At 37.8% G+C, this 26,655-nt stretch overlaps 1 protein-coding gene and 1 non-coding gene across 3 annotated transcripts in view; one reads left to right on the forward strand and one right to left on the reverse strand.

The window, feature by feature from the left end:
* The first annotated feature begins 2,008 nt into the window (after nucleotides 1-2,008).
* ALCAM (activated leukocyte cell adhesion molecule) overlaps nucleotides 2,009-26,655 on the forward strand; it is a 228,626-nt gene continuing 203,979 nt past the window's right edge. For both annotated transcript variants that reach the window (XM_061384142.1, XM_061384211.1), the window contains exon 1: nucleotides 2,009-2,093. In XM_061384142.1, the coding sequence (XP_061240126.1) occupies nucleotides 2,021-2,093 (73 nt within the window). In that variant the 5' untranslated portion in view covers nucleotides 2,009-2,020. The remainder of the gene's footprint in view (nucleotides 2,094-26,655) is intronic.
* Nucleotides 16,307-16,378, reverse strand: TRNAW-CCA (transfer RNA tryptophan (anticodon CCA)). Its single transcript has one exon. It is a non-coding gene; the product is annotated as a tRNA-Trp (tRNA).

A 26,655-nucleotide genomic window follows, 5' to 3' on the forward strand; every position in this document is an offset into this window, starting at 1 on the left:
GTAATGTAAGGAGAACCAGGAAGACAAGACTGGCAGCCTTTATCATAAAAATCACAGCGGAAGAGGGAGCTTAGAGATTTCAGCATGAAAAGAAAAAGAATTCAAAGACGTGTGTACACACGCGACCGTGCTCCCGCTTGTTTTATTATTTCTCCTGCCACCAACTCCCCTCATCCCCATTTGGCTGGTGACTCAAGCCTTCTGATGAAAGAGCGCAGTATGTGAAGATTGCTAGTTGACATTCTCTTCTGGAAACTAGCCTCACACAGGGGTGACCCTGTGATGCACGGAAGGCTATTCAATGCCTTGGCGAAGTGGTTCTGGGACCAAGATTTTATTATGCTTTGTGGATGAGAGTTGTGATCCCACATCCTGGATTTAGAGCCACTAAGGGCTTCGACAGCTCCACCCAGGTGTTCTAGAGGAAAATATTCCTTCATGCTCTCTGCCTGATCTGAAAGCAACACAGCTTCCTAATGTTCCGCCTGGGAGGTGATTTAATCTTTAGAAATTGCCGGAGAAGCCTGTCCATCTGCCGGGATGCCTGGCTTTTTGAAACGGAAAAGAAGCTTGGCTGTTAGAGTAACTTGAAGATTTCTGTTTGCAATTTAAAGTCGCCGCTTAATTCAAAATAAAAAAGACACACGCTTTGGCTTTTGCAGATACTGGGAAAATCTGTGTGACGAAGTATGGATCTAGAAATTCCTGGTTTAATTTCCCCAGGGAAAGAGTAAATATTTTCTATTTGCAACTGGGCAGTCAACTCAAGTGATCTGCCCGCAAAAGGTGTGTGCGAGAAGGGCACGTGGCGGGGGGAGGCGGGGCGGGAGGTTAGAAGGAGGACTCAGCCTAATGAGTTGCTCCCGCAACAGCGCCAAGCAGTAGCTGTTCATTTTAACTTCTCGGAGGCAAGTTCCCACCCTAGCTACCTCCTCCAGCCCCTTCCTCCCTCTTTTGCTCCCCATCCCCCACAAATTGGACCCAAAGTTGAGAGTGTCTGGCAAAGTCCGTACTCCTACCTCCCTGCCCTACTATTCCCTTTGCAGAAGAAGCAGGCTGCGATATCACGGACGAAAAGTCCCTGAGGAGTGAGCCAGTGAACAGGCGTCTGGGGGCAAAAAAGGGCAATATGAAACGCTGCGAAGCTGCGTGGGCAGTGTGAAGTTAGAGTAGGTCTGAACAGAGCTCTGATAACTACATTGCAAGTGGCGGTCTTGGAGGCCCTACCGAGAGCCGGCTGCTTCTGGGTCCGCTTCCTATTGGCGGGCGTGGCCCCGGGGCGGAGCCACTAAAATACCCCGCCCACTTGGGGGCTCCAGGACGCGGCGCGCGCGACTTCCCGAAGGAGTTCCAGATTCGGCCTCAGTCTGGGACTTGGTCCTACAGCGCCTCTAGGCTGCGGATCCCGCTCCTACCACCTGCACTTGGCTCTACCTCCTGCGAAGCGGGGAGCTGAGAGGAGAGAGGGAGGAGGCGAAGGGAGGAGGAGAGCGGCAGCTTACACACGCCTTCCAGTCGCTCCACTCAGAGCAGCCCAGAGACCGCCGCTGGCGCCGCTGCTGTCGCTGCCACCGCCGCTGCCACCTGAGGAGACCGCCTGGACCTGTCGCCCTTCGGTTGCCACCCCCGGCAGTTCTTTCCTAATACTGGGCTTTTTATGCACACTGCCACTACCATTATTATTATTACGAGAGAAGGAAAACAACGGACCCGCTAAAAAGAACCACGTATACCTTTCCGAATTACTCAAGTGTCTCCCGGGAAGAGAGGGTCGCCGGCCCCGGGAGGAGCAGCCAAAGGGGCCGAGGGCGGGTGTGGAAGCGGAGGCGGGAGGAGTTGGGCACTGCGTGGTGGAAAGTTGCGGGCGGCGGAGACGGGAAGGTGCAGCGCCACAGCCCAGAGGGCAGTGTGTCAGGGAGAAGCCTCTGCCCCCAGCGTCCGGAGAGCGAGCGCGCGGGGCCGGGGACGACGCCCCCTCCTGCGGCGCGGACTCTGTCGGTGGTCCCTGAGGAGGAGGAATATGGCTTCGAAGGCGGCCCCCTCCTGCCGTCTGGTCTTCTGCCTCTTGATCTCCGCTGCTGTCCTTAGGCCAGGTAAGAACAGGGGCCTCGGAGCAGCCCCAGGGCGGCCTGGACCGGGGGGCAGCTTCCTAGGTCCCGGGCCCGGGCCTCGCGCCCCCCACCCCCGTGGGCGGCGCGCCCAGGCGGATGGGGGAGGTAAGGGACCGGTGGTGCGGGCACAGAGCTGGCCCTGGGTTCCCTCACCTGTGCCGCATGTTTGAGTTCGGTCGGTTGGCTCAAGTTGGGGCAGCGACTGGGGCACTGGATAAATCTCCAGGAAGTTTGGGTGCGGCCGGGGTCGGGGCTTCAGGGGGCCCGCAGGCGAGATTCGTCTGGTTCTCTCCCCTTCCCCCATGCGGCTCCCGCCTGGGTGGCGGGCTCTCGCCCTCTGACAACCCCCCGGGGATCAAAGTCCACGTCACTGCGCTCTGGGCAGTTTCCCTTTCGCTTAGCTCTGAGGCAATAACTCGCACTTTTTCGTGATAAATCCCCTGGTAACTTCCCCTGGGTGAGAGGTGAAGAAAGGAAGGGAGGGCTTTCCTCTTTGGATCCGCTGAAAAGCTCCGGCCGCGGCTTGGAAGCCCCTTCCTCCATTGTCTGGGTGGGTTGTGAGGGTGGGGGTGACGGCGGGCAAAGGACGCAGCCTGGACTGGAATCCGCAGCCAGGTCTGTGCGCCCTTAGTGAGGCGGCTGAGGATTGGTCAGGACCGGTGATCCGACCTCAGTTTTCAGTTCTGTATTGAGACTCATAAGGAAAAAAAAAAAAAAAAAAAACCCCAACAACTAATATATCTCGTCTGGGAATCCCTTTCCTCGCCCTTAGGGACGTCCCCTGGCGCTGTCATCCTCGAGACCCGCTGGGTGGCTGACAGGAGTTGATCCTCACAGGGCGTTCCGCGTGCTCGCAGTCGCTTGCCAGAGCAGCAGGTTAATTTTCCCTTGACTTGAGGATTTGGGGGGACATTCTTTTCTCCCTTTGAAGTTTTGATCTGTAGCCCCTCCTAGACAGTTGAAGATAAAACTCCTACTTCCTGTTATTCCGGCTTCTGTTTGTCCTCTTGCTCCTTACTTTAGTTTTTAATCAAAGGAAAACTCTCTTGCTTTTCTCATCTTTTATTTCTGCACATACCTTTAGTTGTTGGCAAGCTCAGGTCAAAGCAGAGGTTTGAAAGCCTCTGGATCTCTCCCAGGAAAGGAGGGGAGAGTGAGGCTGGGGGTTAGAGCCTGAAGATCCCTGGTGTTGGTGAACTGCCACCGCTGTGTGTGTGTGGTGGTGGTACGCGGGAGGTGGGTGCCCTCCCCAGATCTGGTCTCTTTTAAAGTTACATTTCTAGTTGAGGTAATGAGCTCGCGTGCTGTTCTGAGGCAAGAGAGGTCTGTGACAGATCTCCGGCTCTGGGGCTGGGAGTGTGAAGCGAGAGTTGAACCGGATTGAAAGCTGGTGGGGTGGGGCGAGAACACCTGAGAAGGAGGAAGGGGAGACCCCCTTGGGTCAGGCACTGTACAGATCTCACTTTTTCCAGATCCCAGTGTCCGGTGTGGGAAGCAAGGGCACTCACTCAGGAGCCGAGGGGAGAGGAGGGAGCGTGAGGGTGCTGTAGTTTGTAAAATGCAAAGATCCACACGCCTACAGTTGGTTTTAACCCCCTGGCCACCTTAAGAGTGTAAGTCTCACCTACATCCTCCACCCCCAGACCACACGCATACGCCCAATTTCCTTTTCAGTGCTGAATTTATTTTCAGTTGGGCCACCTCGGAGGACAGGTTTTTCCGCACTTGTAACTGCTAAAAAGGGAGAGGTTCCTCTTTCGGATCTTGGGGCGACTGTTTTGGCGCAGCAAGCTCGCGTTTCTCTCCGGCACCCAACTGCATGCTTCCAGCCAGCCCGGGAGGGCTCCCTTACCGCTGCCGACCCGCGACTGATCTGCGGGTCGGAAGGCTCGGACCCTCAGATCGGCGCTTTCCTTGAATTTACCCGGCTGACGTATGCTCCAGATTCTCCGTACGGCATGTGTGTTTTGAAAGAAAGGATTATGACACTAAAACCGCCATGTCCAGACTCTGGACGCAAGTCTTGGACTGCAAGTGCGCCTTCTTCGGATCCCTCAGCACAGCCGAGCCCGGTGGGGATGCAGTGCCAATAGCTGGCTTATTCAAAGGCACTAACTGACTGCCCCGCGTGCAGCCCTTCATTTCCGGAGCCCTTTTGACAGTGTGTTTAGACCTAGAGTTTGTGAAACTGCCCCTGCAGGTCTTTCCGTCTATAGTCACTATATAGCATTGAAATCAATATATTGTAGGCATGGTATGTAGTCTATTTTGAAGGGAGAAGGAGAATTATCTATGAACCACGGAAAATGAATTCGGCGATAAAGGCGATGAAGTATGTGCTCAGCATCTGAGGGAGCAAGAATCTCATTATTCTCGTAGAAAGAGCGTCAGCCTGTGGTGACATTTTGTATTGCTTTTAAAAAGGCTTTCCTTGGTTATTTACAGGAAGGTGGGGCCCTGTAATTATCTATTTCTTCTCTTGGGTCATCTGTGTGCACTCCTCTCTGCAATGTTTCTGAATTGCTCACTGACATAAGGTTCATTCCAAAGCATAAGCACCCTTGAAGTTCCTCCTCCCCCCTCCCCCAGTGAAATATTATGTTCGGAATGCATCTGTTTATCTCAACAGGCCTTGGGAAAAACATCAAATAATGTCCTTCAGACTACCTGATTTGGGACTATTAAAATTTATAATTTCAAAACTGCAAACTGCTTAGAAGCCAGTAATATTGCTGTTTCCTTGACGATTTAATACAATAGCAATTCATAATTTAATGGGTCACTATTTAAAGTAAACTGCTTTCCTAGGTTTGTTTCAGGACATTTACCTTCAGGCACTTGAGCAAGTCATTTCACCATCTTGGGCTTCAGTATCCTCATATATAAGGAAAAGGGTGGACTGAGACTCTGCTGAGAGCTCTGACAGCTCAAAATTCTGTTTCTAATGACCTAAGGTAAAAAGCCCATTTAGGCAAGGCAGAGTCATTTTCCAATTGTATTTTTCTAATGCTTTCAGACAGCCTGGACAGACACAATTCCTATAAATTCGATTACTAGAAAAATGTGAGTGGCTCCCAATTGCTAGTTTTCCATCTTTTTTCCTTCTTTTTAAACTCATATCTTGTGCTTACTCCTCTGGGCCTGAATCAGACTATTAAAAAATGTATAATAGAATTAGTCTCCCATTCCCCTGGTAAAAGGGATCCCAACAGTCAGAAAAGGCTTTAGGTCGTAAAAAAAAAAAAAAAAAAAAAAAACAGATACAGAAAAACTCTTTACTGCAGCCCATCCCTTCTGGAAGACTGGCTGTATTTAAACTTCATATATAGTTCCTAGAATAAAATGTAAGTCATGGTTTATGCTAAAATGTTCAAAGTCTTATATGTACATATTAAAAATGCTCCTAAACAAACTTGATTTGCTTCATAGTTGTGTGTACAATATAGAAGTAAATAGAATATAATAAGGCTTTTGTGTCATTTTGAAATCTGTAGAAATCCAAAATATTTTTATGACTAGATTCTAAACTTTTTCTGACTTTTTAGAAAATCTAAACTAGCTTGTCTTTAAAAATAGAAATTTAGAAGAAATGCTTCTCTATTGTTGACTTATTAAAAAGAAAAAAAAATCAACAAAAACCTACTTTAAGACTCCTAAAAGTTAACAAAAAATTCTTTATACTGGTATTAGTACTCATGTGTTCAGTTTGTAGCTATGCTGCATAAGAATTTTGTAACCTTGGGGAAGTTATTTTTCTACTCCTTTTTTATTTCCCATCTGTAAAATTATCTCCTTGTGTAGTGCATCATTCTGATTTTGGTGAGATTAGTAACTCCCTTGCTCAGCATTTTGAATTTTTCAAGTAAAACATGCTATATTAAGACTTTTATTATATCCTTAATAGAGTAACACTTTTAAATATATTCCACTTATCACTTGGAACTTTTTATTAAAAGCAGGCAAAAATGTTTTCTTTTTTTCCCCTTTTCACCCTCAAGTTTTCATGACACTAAATACAGGCCTTTGTAAAACCAAGCACTAAGTTGTCAGCATTACTTAGTGTAAGATGGCAGCTTTTTGTCATATAGTATTTTAAATGCTTTATCATCACCCGATTATATATTCCCAAACACACCTCTTTTTGTTCTAGTCATCTGTTTCACATAAAACGTCATCAAAGAGTTCTAGCTCTCTGGAACAATTCTCTCAAGTAGACACATGCAATGTGTATCCCAAATATACAGGAGAGCAACATAGTTGCAACTATGATAAAAGAGTAACTCTGTGCCTGTGTGTATACACAGAAACTTTAATTTCCCTCAAAGTGTTAATTTTATTCTTAATTGTTAGGTTTTCATAAAGGCCCATTTTATTTCTCACACATGATTTTATATAGCATATTAAGAATTCAGCTAACTTATTGGAATACTAAAGAAAATTTTCTTGGGAGTGGTAAGTGATGAATTAATGTTTATTCGATTATTACTTTTGGATATCAGCTCCTTTTTATTTTCGATACAGATTGAAAAAGACCAGAAAAATGTCCATTTTTATTTCTCATTACTTTTTTATTTGGGCAGAAGTTTCCTTTTCCTGTGGAGAACAAAGCCAAGACTAAAATATATCTAAAAAAAGGATATTATTGGCTTTTGATAAGGTTAAATCTTACGGTTATTACAAGTATCCCTATAGTGTACAAAATATGATCATATATTTGTAGTTACTGATATTTTCATCCAGCTAATTTCTCTGTTTAGATAACAAAATTTATGTTCTCTCCCCCAAACGTATTAGACAGAATACCATATATATTTCAGCTAGGCCTAGTTCCAAATGTGCTGTAGTATTCAGTAATTGTTTTATGGTAACCTATTATCAGATCCCATTATTGTAGTGTATGTTCCAAGAATGAAATTAGCTTTTAGTGCTTCCTCTTTTATTTATCCAGTCAGTTCCCAATTATCCATTCTATTCAAGGGGCAATCAGAGTTGTGCAAAATCCAAAAATTTCTAATCAAAGGATTACGTAATTCAACTTTGAGTTGAGGTACTTCAATGAACACGACTATGACTGAACCTCTAAGAATTCATAGTATTGCAATACAATGAAATGAAATTGTGGGAGAAAAGTCTAATCAGATATTAGATAGCTGTCCAGTTCCTCTGGCTTGCTTCCCTGCCTTTTTACTCCCTAAAACTCTGTTCTGTCACTCCATGACCCATACATCATGGTAGATCCAAGACACTCCTGAATTATGCCTGGTTTATTCAATTATTAATGGTACCCTTTCACTCTCACAAGTGCAGTTTGGATGGCAAATTATATGGTCACAATAATTATTAATGACTTGACTGTCTATGTGTCTGTCTTAGAATACTTAAGTTAGAATACTACAGTTAAGGCATTCCTCATCCTGACACACTGCTTATTTCTAACCTTTTTAATTTAAGTATCAGCTACAGTGAAGTATCAATAAGGGGTTATATGTTTCTTTAATGTCAAGTTCGACAGAGATATAAGGTTATGGCTAGAACCCCAGAATATTGTAGTATGTGTGAAACATTAAGGATTCCATGGACTGGAGTGGAAATCAAATCGACCTGAGATGCCAAGAGAGTAGTGGTATTTGAAATTCACCTGAAAGCTATACTTAGCCGTGGAGTTATCTAGAGAAGGCCTATTTCAATTTGATTCTGAAATCCTTTCTTAGCCAGCTGCACAATTCTCATTCTGTTCTTCTGTAAAGTTTCTCAGTAGCTCCATTGTCAATTTAGATCTAAAAATAAATTACCAAGGATATCTATACAATTGTAGGAAGGTATCAAGTCTTTTTGTATATGTGAGCTACAGTTGTGAGCTATCAGTTAGATATGGTATATATGTGAGCTATCAGTTAGATATGGTGACCTGACTTGCAACAGCCAACAACATGACCATGACAGTCGGTGTCAAGACTGACTGTTCCTGATTGGTCACTCACTGGTTGTTTGGTTCATCTGTCTCTGAGGGTCTCAGATATTCAGAAAACTCCAAAAGGAAATGGAGGTAGGAAACGTGAGAAGGTATTATCTAAGCACACAGTTAAAGGGTGCCATAGATTTGTCCTTATTAATAGGATAGATTGAAGGGAGAGGGCATTGGACACTGTGGCTAAAACTCTTATCAGCATATTCTTAAGTACTTTCCCTAATAGTTGAGAGGTTTCTGGGTATAAAATTTACCTAGCTCCAAATCAAGCAAAAAACAAAAATAAGTCTTGCTACTCTTATTAAAATTTTGAACCACAATGTGTCAGTTAACTATGCCACATAATAAAGTATTCCAAAATATAATGGTTTAAAACAGCAACTGTCTTATGTAGTTAATTATTTTTCTGTTTGGCAATTTAGACTAGATATTTGGGTGCTCTTATGGTTTTAGTTCCATATCATTCTATTGTAGTCTGCTGTGGGTCAGCCTATGTAGCTTTGTGTTTGGGATTTAACTGGTTGTTGTTCAGGAAAAATTTATTATTTTCCATAGTCTTTCATTTTCTGATTAGCTTCCATAGGCTAGTTCTCTTGATGGAAGCTGGATTCCGAGAGAAGGCAGAAGTGTGCAAGTCTTCTGGAAAACCATTCTGCCGCATTGTTTGTAAAGACAAATTTCAATCCCAGCTCAAATTCAAGGATGGGGAAATCATCTCCATTTATTGAATGGAAGGAGCCAAAAATCACTTTGCTAAAGGGGTTGATAAAGACCAGGAGAGAGGGTTAGTATTATTTTTGCAATCAGTCTGCCTCTCACAATAGTAGTGAGGGGTGTGGCAGTAGCAGGGATCCTTCCTACAGATCCTTAACTCCATATCCACAGTTTACACCCTTCTTTTCCAGATTATTAGGCACAAAATATTATAGGGGCTCATATATTGTAGAGCAGTGTCCAATAAGAATACTGTTGCCCACTGTTCAAACTTAATTTTCCCCTGGAATAAAATTATGGCAAGTTTAATCTGTGTATGTATGTGTGTATGTATATGTGGAGAGAGAGACTGAAGGGTTAAAGGCATGGAATTCATGATCAGAAGCTAAAATGTGATAGAAGAGAGGTTACTGGGAAACTGAGAAGGTGTCTTAGACTTCTGTCTTGTTCAGTTCTTCTATTTGACAGCTAAGATAGAGGAACATACAGGTAAAGAGAAGTAAAATTCAAAAGAAACTTAATCACCATTTTTGGGACAACAGTGGTTTTAGTTTGATGTATGTTTAGACCCATAGGTTCAAGGTTTTAGAGCTATGAAGAACCTTAAAAGTACTCAGCTACTTGCTTAAGATCATATAACCAAGCCAAAATTAATTAAAACTCTTGTCAGTTAACCATTCAACATATATAATAGCATTCAAATTATGTTCAGTATGTGCAAAGCATTGAGCTTGGTGCTGGAGATACAGTAATAAACTAGCTACTAAATAGCCAAGTCTTTCATGTCAAGAAATTATGTTCTCTCTGGAAAACAGACATAAGTCAACTAATTATATAATTATTGGATAGAACTTTTGCTAAGTACTACGAGGATGCATAAAGAACATTTTACATCAGTGTGGCCAAATTTGCTCTGGAGGTTAGGAAAACAAATCAGAAAGGTTCTTTCAAGAAGTGATATCTAAAGTTGAGAGATAATTAAGCAGAAGGTATGAACTGAAGGAATGAGATGAGTGAATACACTAAGGAGAAGGAATATGGTTCTCACTCCTGGAGGTAACCAGGAATTTCTTGACGTTGTTCAAATTCTTTTTTGTAATTTCCCTAATTTACTTACCAGTTGTGGGGTTCAGCAGAGGATCTCTTTGATTTTATTCAAATTCTTGTATACTAACACATATTTGCATGTATACTTTCTCCACTTTAAAAATACCTAGGGGGAACATACTCTACATACCATTTTGTACTTTTCCTTTTTCATTTAGAAGCACATTTTGGAGAATAAAAGAATATCTAATATCAGCACATCTCTACCTCATTTTTTCACATGGTATATTGGAGTTTATTGTGCATACCATAATTAACCATTTCCCCAGTTCTTGGAAATGTAGATTTTTTTCCTAATCTTTATTACAAACAGTGTGGTAGTGGACATTTTAATACTGGTTCTCCTTCATAAGATCAATTATGTTGGCAGGAAAATATCTTAGAAGTGAAATTGCTGAGTCAAAGAATATATGTATTTTACATTTAGAAAGAGATTCTGTTAATAATTACAGTTCAAAGAGTATATATTGAATTGTATACTTAAAAGTTGCTAAGAAAGTAGATCTTAAAAGTTTTCATCACAGAAAATAATTGTAACTATGTGTGGAGATGATAGTTAACTAAACTTATTGTGCTGGATGGTTTTGCAATATATACATCTATGAAATCATTATGTTGTACACCTAAAACAAATATATGTCAATTATATTTCTATTTAAAAATGGGATATGTATCTTTGAGAAGTTTCCTCAGCAGCTCAGCAGTAAAGAATCTGCCTCCCAATGCAGGAGCCTCAGAAGACTTGGGTTTGATCCTGGGATTGGAAGAACCCCTGGAGGAGGACATGGCAACTCACTCCAGTATTCTTGTCTGGAGAATCCCATGGACAGAGGAGCCTAGAGGGCTGTGGTCCATAGTGTCGTGAAGAGTCGGACATGACTTAGCACACAGAGGCATATCTTTAATCGCAACAAAGGTATATGCAGATGCACCTTACCCATACTTCTCTACTATTACTATAACTTTTAGAAAACCAGGATAATATGTTGATTCTTATTTATTTAGAGCTTGTGGGAAAAATGAGAATTATAGGAATAATTGGCACACATCTTTATGTAAGGGAAAATTATAGACAATTTAATGTCTAACTTGAATACACAGGAGTTGTTGTTTAGTCGCTAAGTTCTGTCCAACTCTTTTAACGACCCCATGAGATGAGCCTGCCAGGCTCCTCTGTCCATGGGGTTTCCCAGGCAAGAATCCCGAAGTGGGTTGCCATCTCCTTCTCCAGAAGATCTTCCCCACCCAGGGACTGAACCCGTGTCTCCTGCATTGGCAGGTTGATTCTTTGCCACTGAGCCACCTGGGAAGCCCCAGTATACAGGACGGTGTGTGCATGCTCAGTCATGACCATGGAGCCACAAATGCAGGAAAGAAGTGCATTTATTATGAATTATTATCATTGCTATTTCCACATAAGATAGGTAACTTTTAGAACATAAATCATATAATCATGAGCCATATTTTTTTCCATTTTAGAAGATTCATACTCTATGGGATGAGATTAACTGAAGCAGTGGATTAAGAGGGAGCAAGATGTGAACCTTGAGTAGTTGATAATGCTTTTCATCACACAAGTGGTTTCCAAGTATTCATGTTAGTTCATTGTGGATGCAATATACATTTGTGGGTGGTCTCACTAACACCATTTTCTAAACTCTGTTTAATAGGTTTTACTAAACAGACCTCATTTTTAAGTAAATCATATTTTGAAAAGTTCTTCCAAGTTTGTTTTAACAGGATTGTCAAAATTAGTTTTGAGCTGATAAAAATACCATCTTCCATAAGTTTATAAAAAATATCAGTGCTATTACATATGTTTCACCCTGTAATTTTTGGCCCAACTATGGAAATGAGTAAAGTATAATTTTATAATTACTTTTATGTGGAGAAACCATAAAATAGATACATGAAGTTTCCAACAAGTATATGCTGAAGATATATTTTTAAAAGGCAACAAATGCTCATAATGGACTTACTGTATGTACATACTGTAATTTTATAAATAAAGCAATTTCTGCCTAGCATTTACTTTTAAATATTCAAACTTGTGGCCTTCATTCTATAGGCATTTTCTCTACCTAGTGATAGGTATGACATTTTCTAAGAAAAATGTTTATGTTGGTCATAAGGCATAGGTTTTATATTTTTGCAGAGATAAACAAAATATGAATAATGAATAATGCTTTTGATATCAGATCTAAGAGAAAAATGTAATATATATTTGCATTTATCCTGTTGGATTAATCCTCTATGAAGCCCAACCCCAGTGTATCATAATCTAATTCTCAAATAGAAAATTTCCTTTAGGAATGACTGATTGGTATATGATAAAACAGCTTTTCTTATCATACTGGAATGGCAAATAAATATGTTTATTAAAACAAAACCTGCATCAACTCAGCTGTTTTTCTCTTTGCTGATAAGTATATCTTCTTTCTAAAATAAATGATTAAACAGTAAAAAGAGTAGAGTTTCCAGGTATGGTTTGGAGGTTATCATTTTCTAGAAATGATCCTCAATATTGAGCTAAAAAGGATTTGAATTACCTGAGTAGTGATTTTGTGTGTGTGTGTGTGTGTACACTGTGGCTATACCTCAGTGGTATTAAAAAATAATTGCTTAATTTTTGTAGACTGTCACTGCTTACAGATTTTACAGACTGTCAATACATAGAGTATATTCCATTGCACAAGAGCTCAAGAACTTGGGCTGTGGATCAGAACAATAGTTTGATTACTGTTTCTTGCCTTTAACTTCTTGTTTGTAAAACGAGGATTACGATACTATCAAGTTCATTTGATGTGAATATTCAAGAAAGTAATGAAGGCATAGTGCATGACTCAGTGCCTGGCACAAAGTAGACTCTCAACCAATAATAATCATTATGAATCACATTTTTCAGTATTCATAATATTATAATAAATGTCAGTTTATTTGTAACAGAAAAATATGTGAAATACCTCACTTTACTAGTTGGAAGATATATTTAGTTCCATTAAAGTACATTTTTGAGTTTCCATAACAAAATTGGAATTCATATTCTTATTAGGATATATCATAGTCCCAGTATCTGCCAAGTAGCTTTTCAGTTTTACGAACTCAAGGAAAACAAAAGAAAAACACAAATTGAAAATTGCAGCCTTAAAATGTAATTTCCTGCAAACAAAAATCGTTAAAGAAAAATAACACTTTGTAAAATTATAAAGACATAAGCAATTTATAATATTATTCTTAGAAATTGATATTGCATATGTGCTTCTATAATTTGAAAAGTATTAGAGCTTAAAAAGGGAAAAGTTTTACAGTATTATAATAGAGTTGTTTTGAAGACAAAATTATGATTTTAAATACAAGATGCATTTTCTCAACCATAATTCAATAGAGGGAGCTCCACTACTTTACTTTTATGAGTACTGTAGGATGCTTCTATTTATTATGATTTTCTGCTGACCTCTAATTTAATAATGAAATTATTAAAAATCTATAATTTTAATATTAATGATATTTTTGAAATTGAACAATATCTTCCTCTTATTAATGGAATTCAAAAAGTGCTTCTGCAAATAATATATGTTTTAAAACCCTAGTTCTTAGTTCTCTATATCCTTTGAATAATAAATCACTAGAGGAAATTAAAGTAGATATACTCTTGAGAAGCATACTTCAAATTAATACAGCAAAACATCAAAGGACAAGTTTATTTCCAGTGATAAAATAATGAATATTTTGATATTACTTTTGTGATATCTGTTAAATAAGACAGTTATATATTGGAATAGAAGAGGAAAAATAGCTGGTATTTTTCACACTCTGCCTAGATTTTTAACCAAGTGATTATAGATTTCTATGTGCAAATAGCCTATACTCATATCTTTTGCTCTTTTTTATTTTTCCAAATATCCCCTTGATTTAGATAGCTCCAACTATATTTTCAGTCTAAGTTGAACTCTGTCACTTGTGTGTGACCCTGACAATTCATTTACCTTTTCTGGGGTTCACTTTTGTCATGAAAGTATTGTCTCATATGATTTCTAAGGTCTTAAAAATTCTAAGATTCAAAATTATGCATTGATTTAGAAAAATTTATACAGGTTTGAATCGGTAGTAATCAATAACTTTTACTGGAGGCCCAATTAAGAAAAAAGGTTTTTAAATTATGATTCTTATTTACTTTTTATTCAAAACAGAAATTATGAGTTCTACAGAAAATTGCCTAATTCTATACATAGACCTCCTAATTTATTTTATTTTTTTCTTTCTTTATTTTAAATATAAATTTATTTATTTTAATTGGAAGCTAATTACTTTACAATATTGTATTGGTTTTGCCATACATCCACATGAATCCACCAAGGGTAATTTATTTTAAAAATGCCATCAGTTAAAGAAATGGCCCAGTAAGTGTAAGAATTGCCAACAAAGAGACATCTTTTAAACATTTCATAAATTAAAGTTAGATATGTGCTTTCATGGCAGTGCTAGTAGGGAAACCTGGGATTGAGGCCTGTAACTTATTCATTATAGTTTTAAGCATTCTTTGAAGTAAGTGCTTGTTTAATTTAGCTTTCTTTCTGTTTAGATTAGAGTTTTGAGAGTGTGGCTTCTGGAGGCAAACTGAGTGGTTTTGAGATCTCATCTCAACTCTTCACCTTCTTAGCTGGGTGACACTGGGAAAATTGTTTAATCCCTCTTCTGTAATAATGCATGCAATAGGGGCAAGCTCATTCAGTAGTGTGGTTGTCAAATAATCTGCTCTCAGCCCATTGTTAATATTACTGAAATATTTAAATTCAGTTAATCTCCAACTTCCCCCAAATATGATTATAAACCCAACATACTCCCACTAATATAACACATAAAACAGAGAGGTCTCAGGTTGTTCAAAATTATAAAATTGACACCTGTAGTTCCTCCCCGGTCCACCTTTTTTCTCTACTCAAGAAGTAGACTATGAATGACAGTGATGTCATGTTATTTATTAGTCATTAACTGAATTTATTCGTTATATGAAACAAGTCATTCACAAATGCCTAGACTTTATCCATTAATTATTAGTATTATATTCATTATGACACAATTCTTATCTGATAATGAAGCATAATTGCATTGTGATCTAAATTTAGAGGTAAAATTAAAGCTAAAATTGCAGACTGTAGTTCACAGTGTCTGAAAGCATACTGTTGTTTTAGGTCATTCTTGTAAGTTGGCAAGAGGTAATTTAAGAGTAAGAAAATGTGTATGTGCTTAAGACAGATTTATGTAGACCCTAGATTCAGAGTACAATAGAGTAGTGATCATAAGCAATTTTAAGGAAGTAAAAATAAATAGTCTGTTTTCCCAAAATTCAGTCTAGCACCCCTCCAATCTCTTCTATCTGCCATTAAAATGAAATTAAGATGTGAAAGAATCTTGTTACTGTTCTGCTTAAAATACTTCAGTGGCTCTCTGTTACTGTAAAGATAAAATACAAACTTATAAGTGTAACATTTTAGGTCCTTCATGCCTCTCTTGACACAGTCTTTCTTGGAAATCTGTGCTCCAGCCATACTTCTAAGTGTGCCGTGACCTCCTTGACCCTGTGTTGTTATTCATGTCACTGTCTTATTCCAGATTTCTCTCTCTACCCTCCTCCATCACCATCTCTTTGCCTGAAAAATAACTGGCATCTCCATCCAGACACAATTTGGATGCCATCTTCTTCAGAAATTCTTCCCTGATTGCCCTAAGGTGTATGCTCTCTATAGTTGTAAAGCTAATTTCCTCTATTGCCCAATGCCGGTTTACTCATTTCTCTCTACCTTAGAGGATTTTTCGGAGAAGGCAATGGCACCCCACTCCAGTACTCTTGCCTGGAAAATCCCATGGACGGAGGAGCCTGGTAGGCTGCAGTCCATGGGGTCGCTGAGGATCGGACACGACTGAGCGACTTCACTTTCACTTTTCACTTTCATGCCTTGGAGAAGGAAATGGCAACCCACTCCAGTGTTCTTGCCTGGAGAATCCCAGGGACGGGGGAGCCTGGTGGGTGTTCAACTGTGTCGAACAGAATCAGGCATGACTGAAGTGACTTAGTAGTAGTAGTAGTAGTAGTAGTAGTAGTAGTAGTAGTAGTAGTTGTAGAAGAGGATTTTTATGTTCTGGAGGCAGGGGTTATGTCTTAATCTCTTTTCCTACTCAGAGTCTACTGATACACACCATATCCCCCATAAATATATGAAGATTGAATAAATACATTAAGTAAAAATAGAAATCTTAATAAAGTGAAAGAAAGTGAAAGTGAAGCCGCTCAGTCGTGTCCGACTCTTTAGGACCGCTTGGACGGTAGCCTACCAGGCTCCTCCGTCCATGGGATTCTCCAGGCAAGATTACTGGAGTGGGTTTCCATTTCCTTCTCCAGGGGATCTTCCCAACCCAGGGATCGAACCCGGGTTTCCCGCATTGGAGGCAGACGCTTTAACCGCTGAGCCACCAGGGAAAAAAGCCCTTAATAAAGCCTATCTATATATTTTATATATGAATATCTGTACGGGGACAATTTTTCAATGGTTTTTAGAAATTCAATTAGAGAACGGATAATGTCCTGAATTACGGTTCTTGAAAAGAAATATTTGCCATATTTTACCCAAGCTGCCGGCTTCCCTGGTGGCTAAGATGGTAAAGAATCTGCCTGCAATGCAGGATACCTGGATTCCATCCCTAGGTCAGGAAGACCCCCTAGAGAAGGGAATAGCTGCCAAATCCAGTACTTTTGCCTGGAGAATCCCATGGACAGAGGAGCCTGGTGGGCTATAATCCATGGGGTCACAAAGTGTCAGACACGATTGAGCAGCTGACTTTCACTTTTTCACCCAAGCTATGCAATGAAGTATACAAAGAAGTGGAGTAAAGTTGGTCTAATTTTACTTCCAGGTGTCAATCCAGGTTAACATAAAATAAAAACCTTAATAACTGTGTTCCTTTAGTGTTCATAGACATTGAACATTAAATGTAAGATCATCCAGAGAAATACAGAAGTGCATTTAAACTGATTTATTTTTGTTTTTAAGACTAAGTTTTTCTAGGAAAATTGTAGGAACACATCCTCAATAGGCAGTAAATGACTGGTAATAATTTTATTTCTCCTGTTTTGAATTCTTAAGTTAAAACTTTGGATCAGGGCATTTTCCTGATTATGGCAAAAACAGGATAGAAAAGATTTCATTAGAAGTTTATTAGTCACACAGGCAATATTGAATATATTTGTACCACAGAAGATATGTATGTATTGTGGGCCATGACTTGAAGGCTGTTAACGGTAAAATATCAGAGATAATTTGAAAAAAATCTAGTGTTACTTCTGTAGAAGTATTTTTTATTGAAGAATTTTTAAAATGTAGGCACAGATAGAGAAAAGTTCATGAAAAAAATGGATTTTGTTTTTACTGAAAAATAAACCTTGTGCACTTGAAACTTACATTTTTTTCTCTGGGTAAAGTAATCTTAATCCTTATAAGATTTCTAGTTAAAGTCTTTTTTAAAACATAAGCCTTTATTCATTTTTTACTTTACCGTGACTCCTTCCCAGTTGTTTGGAATTTTAACTTTCCTATCATGGCTTTATTCTGTTATTCCCTATAGAATACCTTGTTAGTAAATTTTTACTTCTATGGTCTGATACTCAAGTCCTGAATCCCACAGACAAATTCTAATATTTTCTAGTATATTATAAAAGTACTTGTCCAGATAAACCAACACAAATGCAACACATTGTCATTAATATTTCCCACAGATTATATACCTGGTATGCTCCATGCACAGTAGTACCTTAGAAAAGAATGACCAATATATTTGTATAATCAATTTTAAGCCTAAAGATTATACTTTTTATTTTATGTTTTCCCCCAGGCATTTGTATTTTTATTTTTCATTGGTATATAGTTGATTTAAAATATTGTGTTAGTTTCAGGGGTACAGCAAAGTGATTTAGTTATTCATATATCTATTCTTTTTCAGATTATTTTCTCATATAGGTTATTACAGAGTATTGAGTACAGTTGCCTATGCTATAGAGTAGGTCCTTGTTGATTATGTATTTTACATATAATAGTGTGCATAGGCCATTTAGTTTTTTATTTTATTATTATTTTTTAAATTTATTTATTTTTTGAGTTACCAAGTCTACTGTCACTTTCAGCCTTTATAATATAGGACTTTGAATGTGTGTAGTGTTGAATGTACATGTATCAAAAATTAATCACTGTAAACATATTCTCAAATAAAGCTAAGTAAATGAGACTTTTTATTTATATATATAAAACTGGTGGGCCATGTCAATGACCTGTCAAAAGTCTGGATTAATCAAGTAGTCCACATGAGAATTTTTTTTTTTAATGTCTTCTACTGCTTGAAAAAATGTTACTGATTTCTATGACAAATGTTGCATGGATTCTAGGGTTCTCATATAGGCTCCACAGTAACAATATTGTGATCCAACAAAGCAATCATCCCACAGTCGTGTCAGACAATATATAAATCATAGAGCTTTCAATTTTCCATGGATAGAGAATCTAAGGTTAATACAATGAAATAATTTTCGTTATCAATGAGCCTTATTTTATTCTATGTTAACAGGTTTCGAAAGTTAAATTTTCTTATAGAAGATGTGATTACAGGAAAAAAATGAGTATTTTGTATATGCTATAAAAGACAAGGAATGCTTAAGGGGGCAGCCTGTACTACAGAGGAATATATAAGAGTGAATGAGTGGACCTCTCTACAGAGAGAAAAGAGAGACAAAACTTGAATTCTAGCATGAAAGAGAAATTGCTATTTAAAAAGAGTTTATCACAGATTGCTTATGTGGACCAGTAGCATCATACCATAAAATAATTTTTCTTTTCAGCTCAGCACCTGGTTGATAATATTCTCTAGTAATTCCAAATTTGAATCTCTCTTCTCAATAACTAAAAATCACTTAATTTTTTTTTTTAATCTTGGAGTAGGGAGAACAATGGCTGGAAAGAAACCTCTTATGGAGAAATTTTGATGCAAATCTCTATTGAAACCCAGATAATTATTAACCAAATTTAGCAGTGTCTATCCAATATTACCATAGCAGAATGTGAAATTATCAAAGTTGGATAATTCTGAATGGTATAAGTTTGCTGAATTCTGGAGATCAACTTAAGTTAAATCAAGTAATTCTAGGGCATATCATTTAATAGTGAAATTATATAAATATACAATATAACTGTCATTTTCCAACTAAGCATATTTATGCATATTCTGATCGGTGATGAGTGCTGAAGTCTTGTTTATACAAATCCAGTTCCCTACATGAACCAGTGAGAATCTGCTAAGACAGTGTTTTTGAAACTACTCGCCCCACAGATGGATGGAGCATATGCTATTAACATAGTATTAAATGATCTGCCCTAAACCTAGGGATTAGTGGGCCTGAGATAAGACTTGAGCATTGAGCTTCTGTTTCAAAGAGTGGGTCTGGGCTGAAATGAAGAGTTTAACTCCCAAGTTTGCAGAGAAAGTTAAAGTTAGAGAAATGAGTATAACAGAAAGATAAGTGGGTGACTACTCAACTTCTGGAAAAGGAAGTCTGATGGGTGGATATCCTGAAGAAGGAAGAAGTGGGTATTAGAAAACCAGAGTTAGGTATACAAAAATGAACCAGTGAAATATCTTTGGTTAGAACAGGTGCCTCTACATCTGTTTGGCATCAACTGCACAATGGCTCATGCTTAAGCCAACTGAATTCAAGACCATAATAACTGCAAATTTGGTTCCACTTACAGTTTCCCTCCCCTGGTTTATTCATAAGGCAAGAATTCAGCCAAATCAATTCTTATTGGCTGGGGACATTACTCCCCATGCTTAGATTTTGTGACACTTTCCCCCACATACTACCTTCCTACCTTCTTTCCCCATTGCCTTTATCCTGAGACATTAGACCCTGCTTCCTGACAGCCTCAACTTGGCCTGTCATTATATTAAAATAAATATATGTATTTAGTTGATTTTTAAATGAGTTGTGGATTTTTTAAAAGTTGAAATAGTGTGAGAGATGTTTATTATTTCCTATAGAGTTACACACATTTATGAGACACATGCCTGTTTGAACACAAAGCCCAATTCAAGAACTACCAAATAAATCGTTATCATTATATTCCTTTTTCAAGCACAATCTCTAATGTTTAGAATGGTATCCTTCTGAATTTAATCATTTAACATGAAAACAAGGTCAAAGGTAGAATGATCAAGTTACCTAATAAACATTATTTTCCCAATAGTTTTAATCTCACTCTGGTTAATATCATATTAAGTGTTATATTAATTATACTATTATATATCATTATATTAATATTTCAAATTGATAAATTTTGAGTTTTATCTTTTCTCACCTCAGATAATTTTCTAGATAGATATTTAGAGATTTATCCTTAAAAATTAAAATAACTGAGTGGTAATTACATTTTCCACAGCAGTGTTTAGTAGTCAAACAGGCTGAACTTCCAAATGAGTTTGCTACAGGAATGGCAGGCGGAAATAAAAATAAAATGTTTAACCAAACCTCTCCACTCCCCACAAAATACCATCAAACAAAGCCCAGAAACAGTTCAAACATAAGATCATCCTTTACTTTTTTGTGGTTATTTACTTTGCCTTCTGGAAATATTGCACAATCTGTTAGTTTTTTCTCTTTAGATGTTTGCAGGATATGGGATGTACTACTAAGTTTTTTAAAAATGAATTGATTCTCACAACAGTACCTGTGTGTACTTGTTAACCACATAACTACATTATTAACTATAGTTGCTTCACAAATAGTAAAACAAAATGAAAAAGAAGCTAAGAAAACAGTTATATACTTCACTAACTTTATTGTTCAATGATTAAACTAGAAAATATTTAATAGTGAGTGTTTGTTTATCATTGTTAAATCAGTAACAGTAACCAGGATCGTTGTGGCATTGATAACAGTGACCAGGAGTTTTCCTACTTGGTGAGGCTTGACTGCCAGTGATCAATGGCAGAGTGATGTAGGAGACTGGAAAGGAAATACGAGCCCCAAGTTTCAGTTCTGTCCTGGGATTTTGTTGTTTTCTGTTTCTTTGGTTGCTCAATGATGATATTAGGCCAGAACATGTGACTGATTATAAGTGGGTGAGTTTCCTTCCATGTGATTATAGGTGTTTCCTTCCATGTGATTATAAGTGTTGTGTGATTTAATTATATTGCCAAATAAAAAGGATCTTTGCATTGCCTCTCTTGGTATTAGTTGTTGTTCTTTTGTTCTCACCAATGTGCTCATTAAGAGCTAGCCATGTAACATTTTGCAGTTTGAGATTACCAATCATATTGTCCCATAAATAAAACAATAAACTGTAGAAATAAAGAATAAAGTATAGACAGGCATTATCAGTGTGTGGAATTATGGCAGACAGGAGGGATATAACTTCTCCCCTAGTCAACACTGAACATACTTGATGAGAATCTACTATCATGTTTTCATTTTGGTCTCTATATTTGAAATAAAGATATAGAGAAGTTAGATTTGGTGCAGAGAAAAACAATAAACTTGATTAAACCTTACAGAATACAGGTCTTGTGAGGAAGAGTTAAAGTCTGGAGAAGGAAGGGGTAAACTGTGAATTAATAGCTGTGATGAAAACACTGATCCATGACTCTATCTTCACAGACAGCTGTCCTACATCAATAATCACAACACAGGGTTCAGCTACTGAAAAAAGATAGTTCCTTGACTATGAATTTGCTGCTTTTGAGAATGACTCAGAGACTGCCATCTCTGATAGTGTTACAAAATGTTATAGCTAATTGTCTGTCTGGGATGTTTTATATGTATTTTATAATCAAGGCAGAGATTTTTCTGATATCTCTTTCAATGCAGAGATCAGTATGAAAGGATAATAAACTTGATGATAAACACTTCATTTTTCTTACCTGTTACATGATAGAAACTGTAACTTAAGATCCCTCTGGTTCAAATTGTCTATGTTTTTGAGTGTTGTAATTTTGGATCTGAACCTTAGCTTAATATTCAATTGTTGAAATATCCTTTTAGGAAACTTAGTTTAAGAGATCAGACTTCTTTCTCTTTTCAAAGATAAAATGGGTAGATTTTTAAATTTATTTAGTTTTGGCTGTGCTGGGTCTTCATTGTTGTGCAGGATTTTCTTTAGTTGAGGCAGGTGGGCGCTACTTTCTAGTTGTGGTGCATGTGCTTTGGTGGCTTCTCTTATTCTGGAGCAATGGCTCTAGAATCTGTGGGCTTCAGTAGTTGTGGCACATAGTCTCAGTAGTTGTGGCTCCTGGGCTCTAGAGCACAGGCTCAGTAGTTGTTGTGCATGGGCTTAGTTGCTCTGTGGCATGTGGAATCTTCCCAGACCAGGGATCAAACCCATGTCCTCCACACTGGCAGGAGGATTCTTTACCACTGAGCCACCAGGGAAGCCCCACATGGGTAGATTTTGAACTTAAAAATTAGATTGCAAATGAGTCTAACCAGACCCTGTGGATCTTTTAGCTCTTTAGGTTTCAGAGACCTGAGACTTTAAATTCAAGATATAAAGACCATAGAGGCTTCCCAGGTGGCTCAGTGGGCAAAAAAATCTGCCTGCAATACACAGGATGAAGACAGATGCAAGTGTGATCCCCCAATTGGGAAGATCCCCTAGAGGAGGGCATGGCAATCCACTCCAGTATTCTTGCCTGGAGAATCCCATGGACAGAGGAGCCTGGTGGGCTGCAGTCTAGAGGGTCACAAAGAGTCAGATATGACTGAAGTGACTGAGCATGCATGCACTCATAGACAGTATAAATTGAGTGGTTATATTAAGGAGTTTATGAAAGAAAAGAGGAAGAATGAATAACTGAAACAGATATTTAAGTGGGCAGGTTATGTAATGTCTCTAGGTCAGTTTCCTTGTCTGTAATGTGAGTGAATGAGTGAAAGTCACTCAGTCCTGTCCGATTCTTTGGGACCCCATGAACTATACAGCCCATGGAATTCTCCAGGCCAGAATACTGGAGTGGGTAGCCTTTGCCTTCTCCAGGGGATCTTCCCAATGCATGGATTGAACCCAGGTCTCCTGCATTGCAGGTGGATTTGTTATCAGCTGAGCCACAAGGGAAGCCCATCTGTAATGTGAAAGTAGTAATAATATCAGAGTTGCTGAAAGAACTAAATGAGATAATCTTTGTAAAGTGATTAGCAAATTGAATGGCAAGAAGTACAGGCTGAAATGTTATCTATTATTGTTAGTACTGCCATTGTTGTCAACATCTTAAATAATGTTTTAATATGCTAAACCTTCCATGGAAAAGTTTAAATATTATATATATGCAAATATAATACATAAGAGGAAAAAATTTTCATGTAAAGTGGAAAATTATCCCACTATAGTTTTCTTTATCCTTTTTTTATTCAGCAAAAAGTAGTGACAGAACAATGTATGTAATATGCTCATTTGCAAGAAAATGGAATATATCTTTACACAGACATAGTCATTTAACATGCTTGTGTATACAAAGCTATTTTTTTTCTGAAAAACATACAAGAACATTTAGTAATGGCTATCTCTGAAAGAGAGGGCAGGGGATACAAGACAGAAGGAAACTTTTTCTGTTTTAACTGCATATTCTTTTACGTGATTTGAGTATTTATAATTTGTATATTATTTTTAAATAAGCTACTAGTACAAAGATTATTAAACAATAGTGCTACTACCAAAACTATAGAAGAGATACTTTCTTCTCAAGAAAGTAATGTATTTATTTTGACTTGAGAAATTAGAACATTTCTCTGCATATAGTGCCATTCATTATTATAAAATTTTAGAGTAACAGTTATACTCATTTTTGCCTGTTTCTTGCTTCTGTTTCTTTTCTTTAGACCCATGAAAGTTTTTTGATTTATTATAGTAAACTTAACAAATATATTGGAATTAAAATGACCCCTCATTTCTATTGACATTTTACAAAATACTAGTCCACATTTAACTTTAAATCAATTTAAGATGATATTACAGTTCAGTTCAGTCACTCAGTCGTGTCCAACTCTTTGCAACCCCATGAACCACAGCACGCCAGGCCTCCCTATCCATCACCAGCTCCTGAAGTTTACGCAAATTCATGTCCAGTGAGTCGGTGATGCCAACCAACCATCTCATCCTCTGTCGTCCCCTTCTCCTCCTGCCCTCAATCTTTCCCAGCCTGAGGGTCTTTTCAAATGAGTTAGCTCTTCGCATCAGGTGGCCAAAGTATTGGAGTTTCAGCTTCAACATCAGTCCTTCCAACACCAGTCCTTCCAGTGAACTCCCAGGACTGATCTCCTTTAGGATGGACTGGTTGGATCTCCTTGCAGTCCAAGGGACTCTCAAGAGTCTTCTCCAACACCATAGTTCAAAAGCATCAATTCTTTGGCGCTCAGCTTTCTTTATAGTCCAACTCTCACATCCGTACACGACTACTGGAAAAACCATAGCCTTGACTAGATGGACCTTTGTTGACAAAATAATATCTCTGCTTTTTAATATGCTGGCCAGGTTGGTCATAACTTTCCTTCCAAGGAGTAAGCATTTTTAATTTCATGGCTGCAATCACCATCTGCAGTGATTTTGGAGCCCAAAAAAATAAAGTCTGACGCTGTTTTCACTGTTTCCCCATCTATTTGCCGTGACGTGATGGGACCAGATGCCATGATCTTAGTTTTCTGAATGTTGAGCTTTAAGCCAACTTTTTCACTCTCCTCTTTCACTTTTATCAAGAGGTTCTTTAGTTCTTCTTCACTTTCTGCCATAAGGGTGGTGTCATCTGCCTATCTGAGATTATTGATATTTCTCCCGGCAATCTTTATTACAGCTTGTGCATCTTCCAGCCCAGCATTTCTCATGATGTACTCTGTATATAAGTTAAATATTACAGGTTTCTTGTTAATTGATATTTTGAAGTGACTTGCAAATGTAAATGTAAGCCTATATGATACCTATTAAAAGATTGTTCAGGCATATAGGTAACAAATTCACATCTGTATAGATAAACAAATGAGCCTGAGAAGAAAACATATAAGAGAAATTTTAATTTTGTATCAGTGATAATTTTCTGACACCAAAGGTTGTTGAACCTTGTTTTATGAAATTGATAAATTTAGAAGCTTGTGGAATTGTAGTCCTGGAGAAGTGTTTCTTATACTCTTATGATCCCAATAATTAGGCCTTCATGAAATTCATGAAGGCCTAATTATGGTACATATTTATACTCACTCTTAAAATTCAGTGTACAGATAAGCTTTACTAATGTCTGATGTAAAGAAATTTGTTTAGCATTGTTTAATCTGGTTTCTGATTTAAAACACTTGGAGAATCAGTGCTTAGGAAACATTATTCTATTCACATTTACAAATAAAATATATTACACAAATGAAACATATTTTCCAAATTTAAGATTATTTGCTCTCTGGGGTCATCTAGAACTATATTTCTGCATTAAAAATAAAAATACAAGAGAAGAGCAAAATAGCCTGCTAAAGAAGTCTACACAATTTATTTCTATGAAGTTCTTATATGAACATATGAGTTCTTCATAATTTGGAATTTATATCATCCAGTTTTTAATTTTAAGCTTACTTAAATTAAGACTAATTTTAAATTTGGAGAAGTAGCCAACAATAATTGTATTATTTTCATCATTTTTTGCTGGTATGCTGAATTCTTAGCACCTCATAAGAAGCTGGAGGACTCAGGGGTTATCAAAGATAAAATATTACTACACAGAACATAGAAAAATTGTATTACCAAATAGGTTTTATCAATTAGAAAATTTCAAAGCATAAATATCTGCAAATAAAACTTTTTGTTATTCTAATTTAAGGAGTGCTTAGAGGAATGGAGGAATATTAAATCTTAAGTCTTCATAGGAGGAATTTAGCAGAGCTAAAGTCTGTGAGGCAGAGTTAACCCTCCTCGCAATCCTTCTAACAACAAAGGATTATTTTTTCAAGTGTAGATTCATACAAAACAATTTATAACTCACCTGATTCATTAACACCACTTGGGCCACAATCTCCCTGTAGTCGTTATCTCTGGCATTTTTCAGAAACGTTGCTCATAAAATGATTCTTTTCAGTACTGGCAGTCTAATGGTGTCTTACTTTTAGATTGTATTCTGGCATTTAGAAATACAAATTGTTCTGATTTCTAGGCCTTCCTTTGTATCTGACATTTAGTTCACAGCTATTCAAGAGCTAATTCAAAAGAGATTAGACTTTAAAACACACATAAACGTGTATTAAAAGAAACAACTGAAAGAATAAGATACTAAAATTAAGACAGGGAGTAAAAGGTTTTTGGTTTTTTTTTTTTATTGAAAAATATAATGAACACCTGCCTGTAGGTAATCAACAATTCCAGAGTATTATAACTGATCTCACTTGTCATGTATAGAAGCCAGGCTGATTTAAGTAAAAGTGCTTTCAGTTTATGAGCTGGGATGAATAGTATATGAAAGGCATTATGAATCCCCTCAAATTGCCATAGTAATCCCATAGCTACAGGAGCAAACAAAAAGGCTTTGTGTGTTTTTAAAATGTGATTATAGTCCATTTCCTCAAGAATGCCACATTGGTAGGCAGAGTACTATGGCACTTTCACCAAGTATGGTAACAGTATGTAAAACACCTAAAGCTGAAAGAATTAAAATTAATTCTTAGATCATTGAACCCACTAAGAAGGTACAGAATAG

Source organism: Bos javanicus, chromosome 1 (genome assembly GCF_032452875.1).
Source record: "Bos javanicus breed banteng chromosome 1, ARS-OSU_banteng_1.0, whole genome shotgun sequence".
Taxonomy (NCBI): domain Eukaryota; kingdom Metazoa; phylum Chordata; class Mammalia; order Artiodactyla; family Bovidae; genus Bos; species Bos javanicus.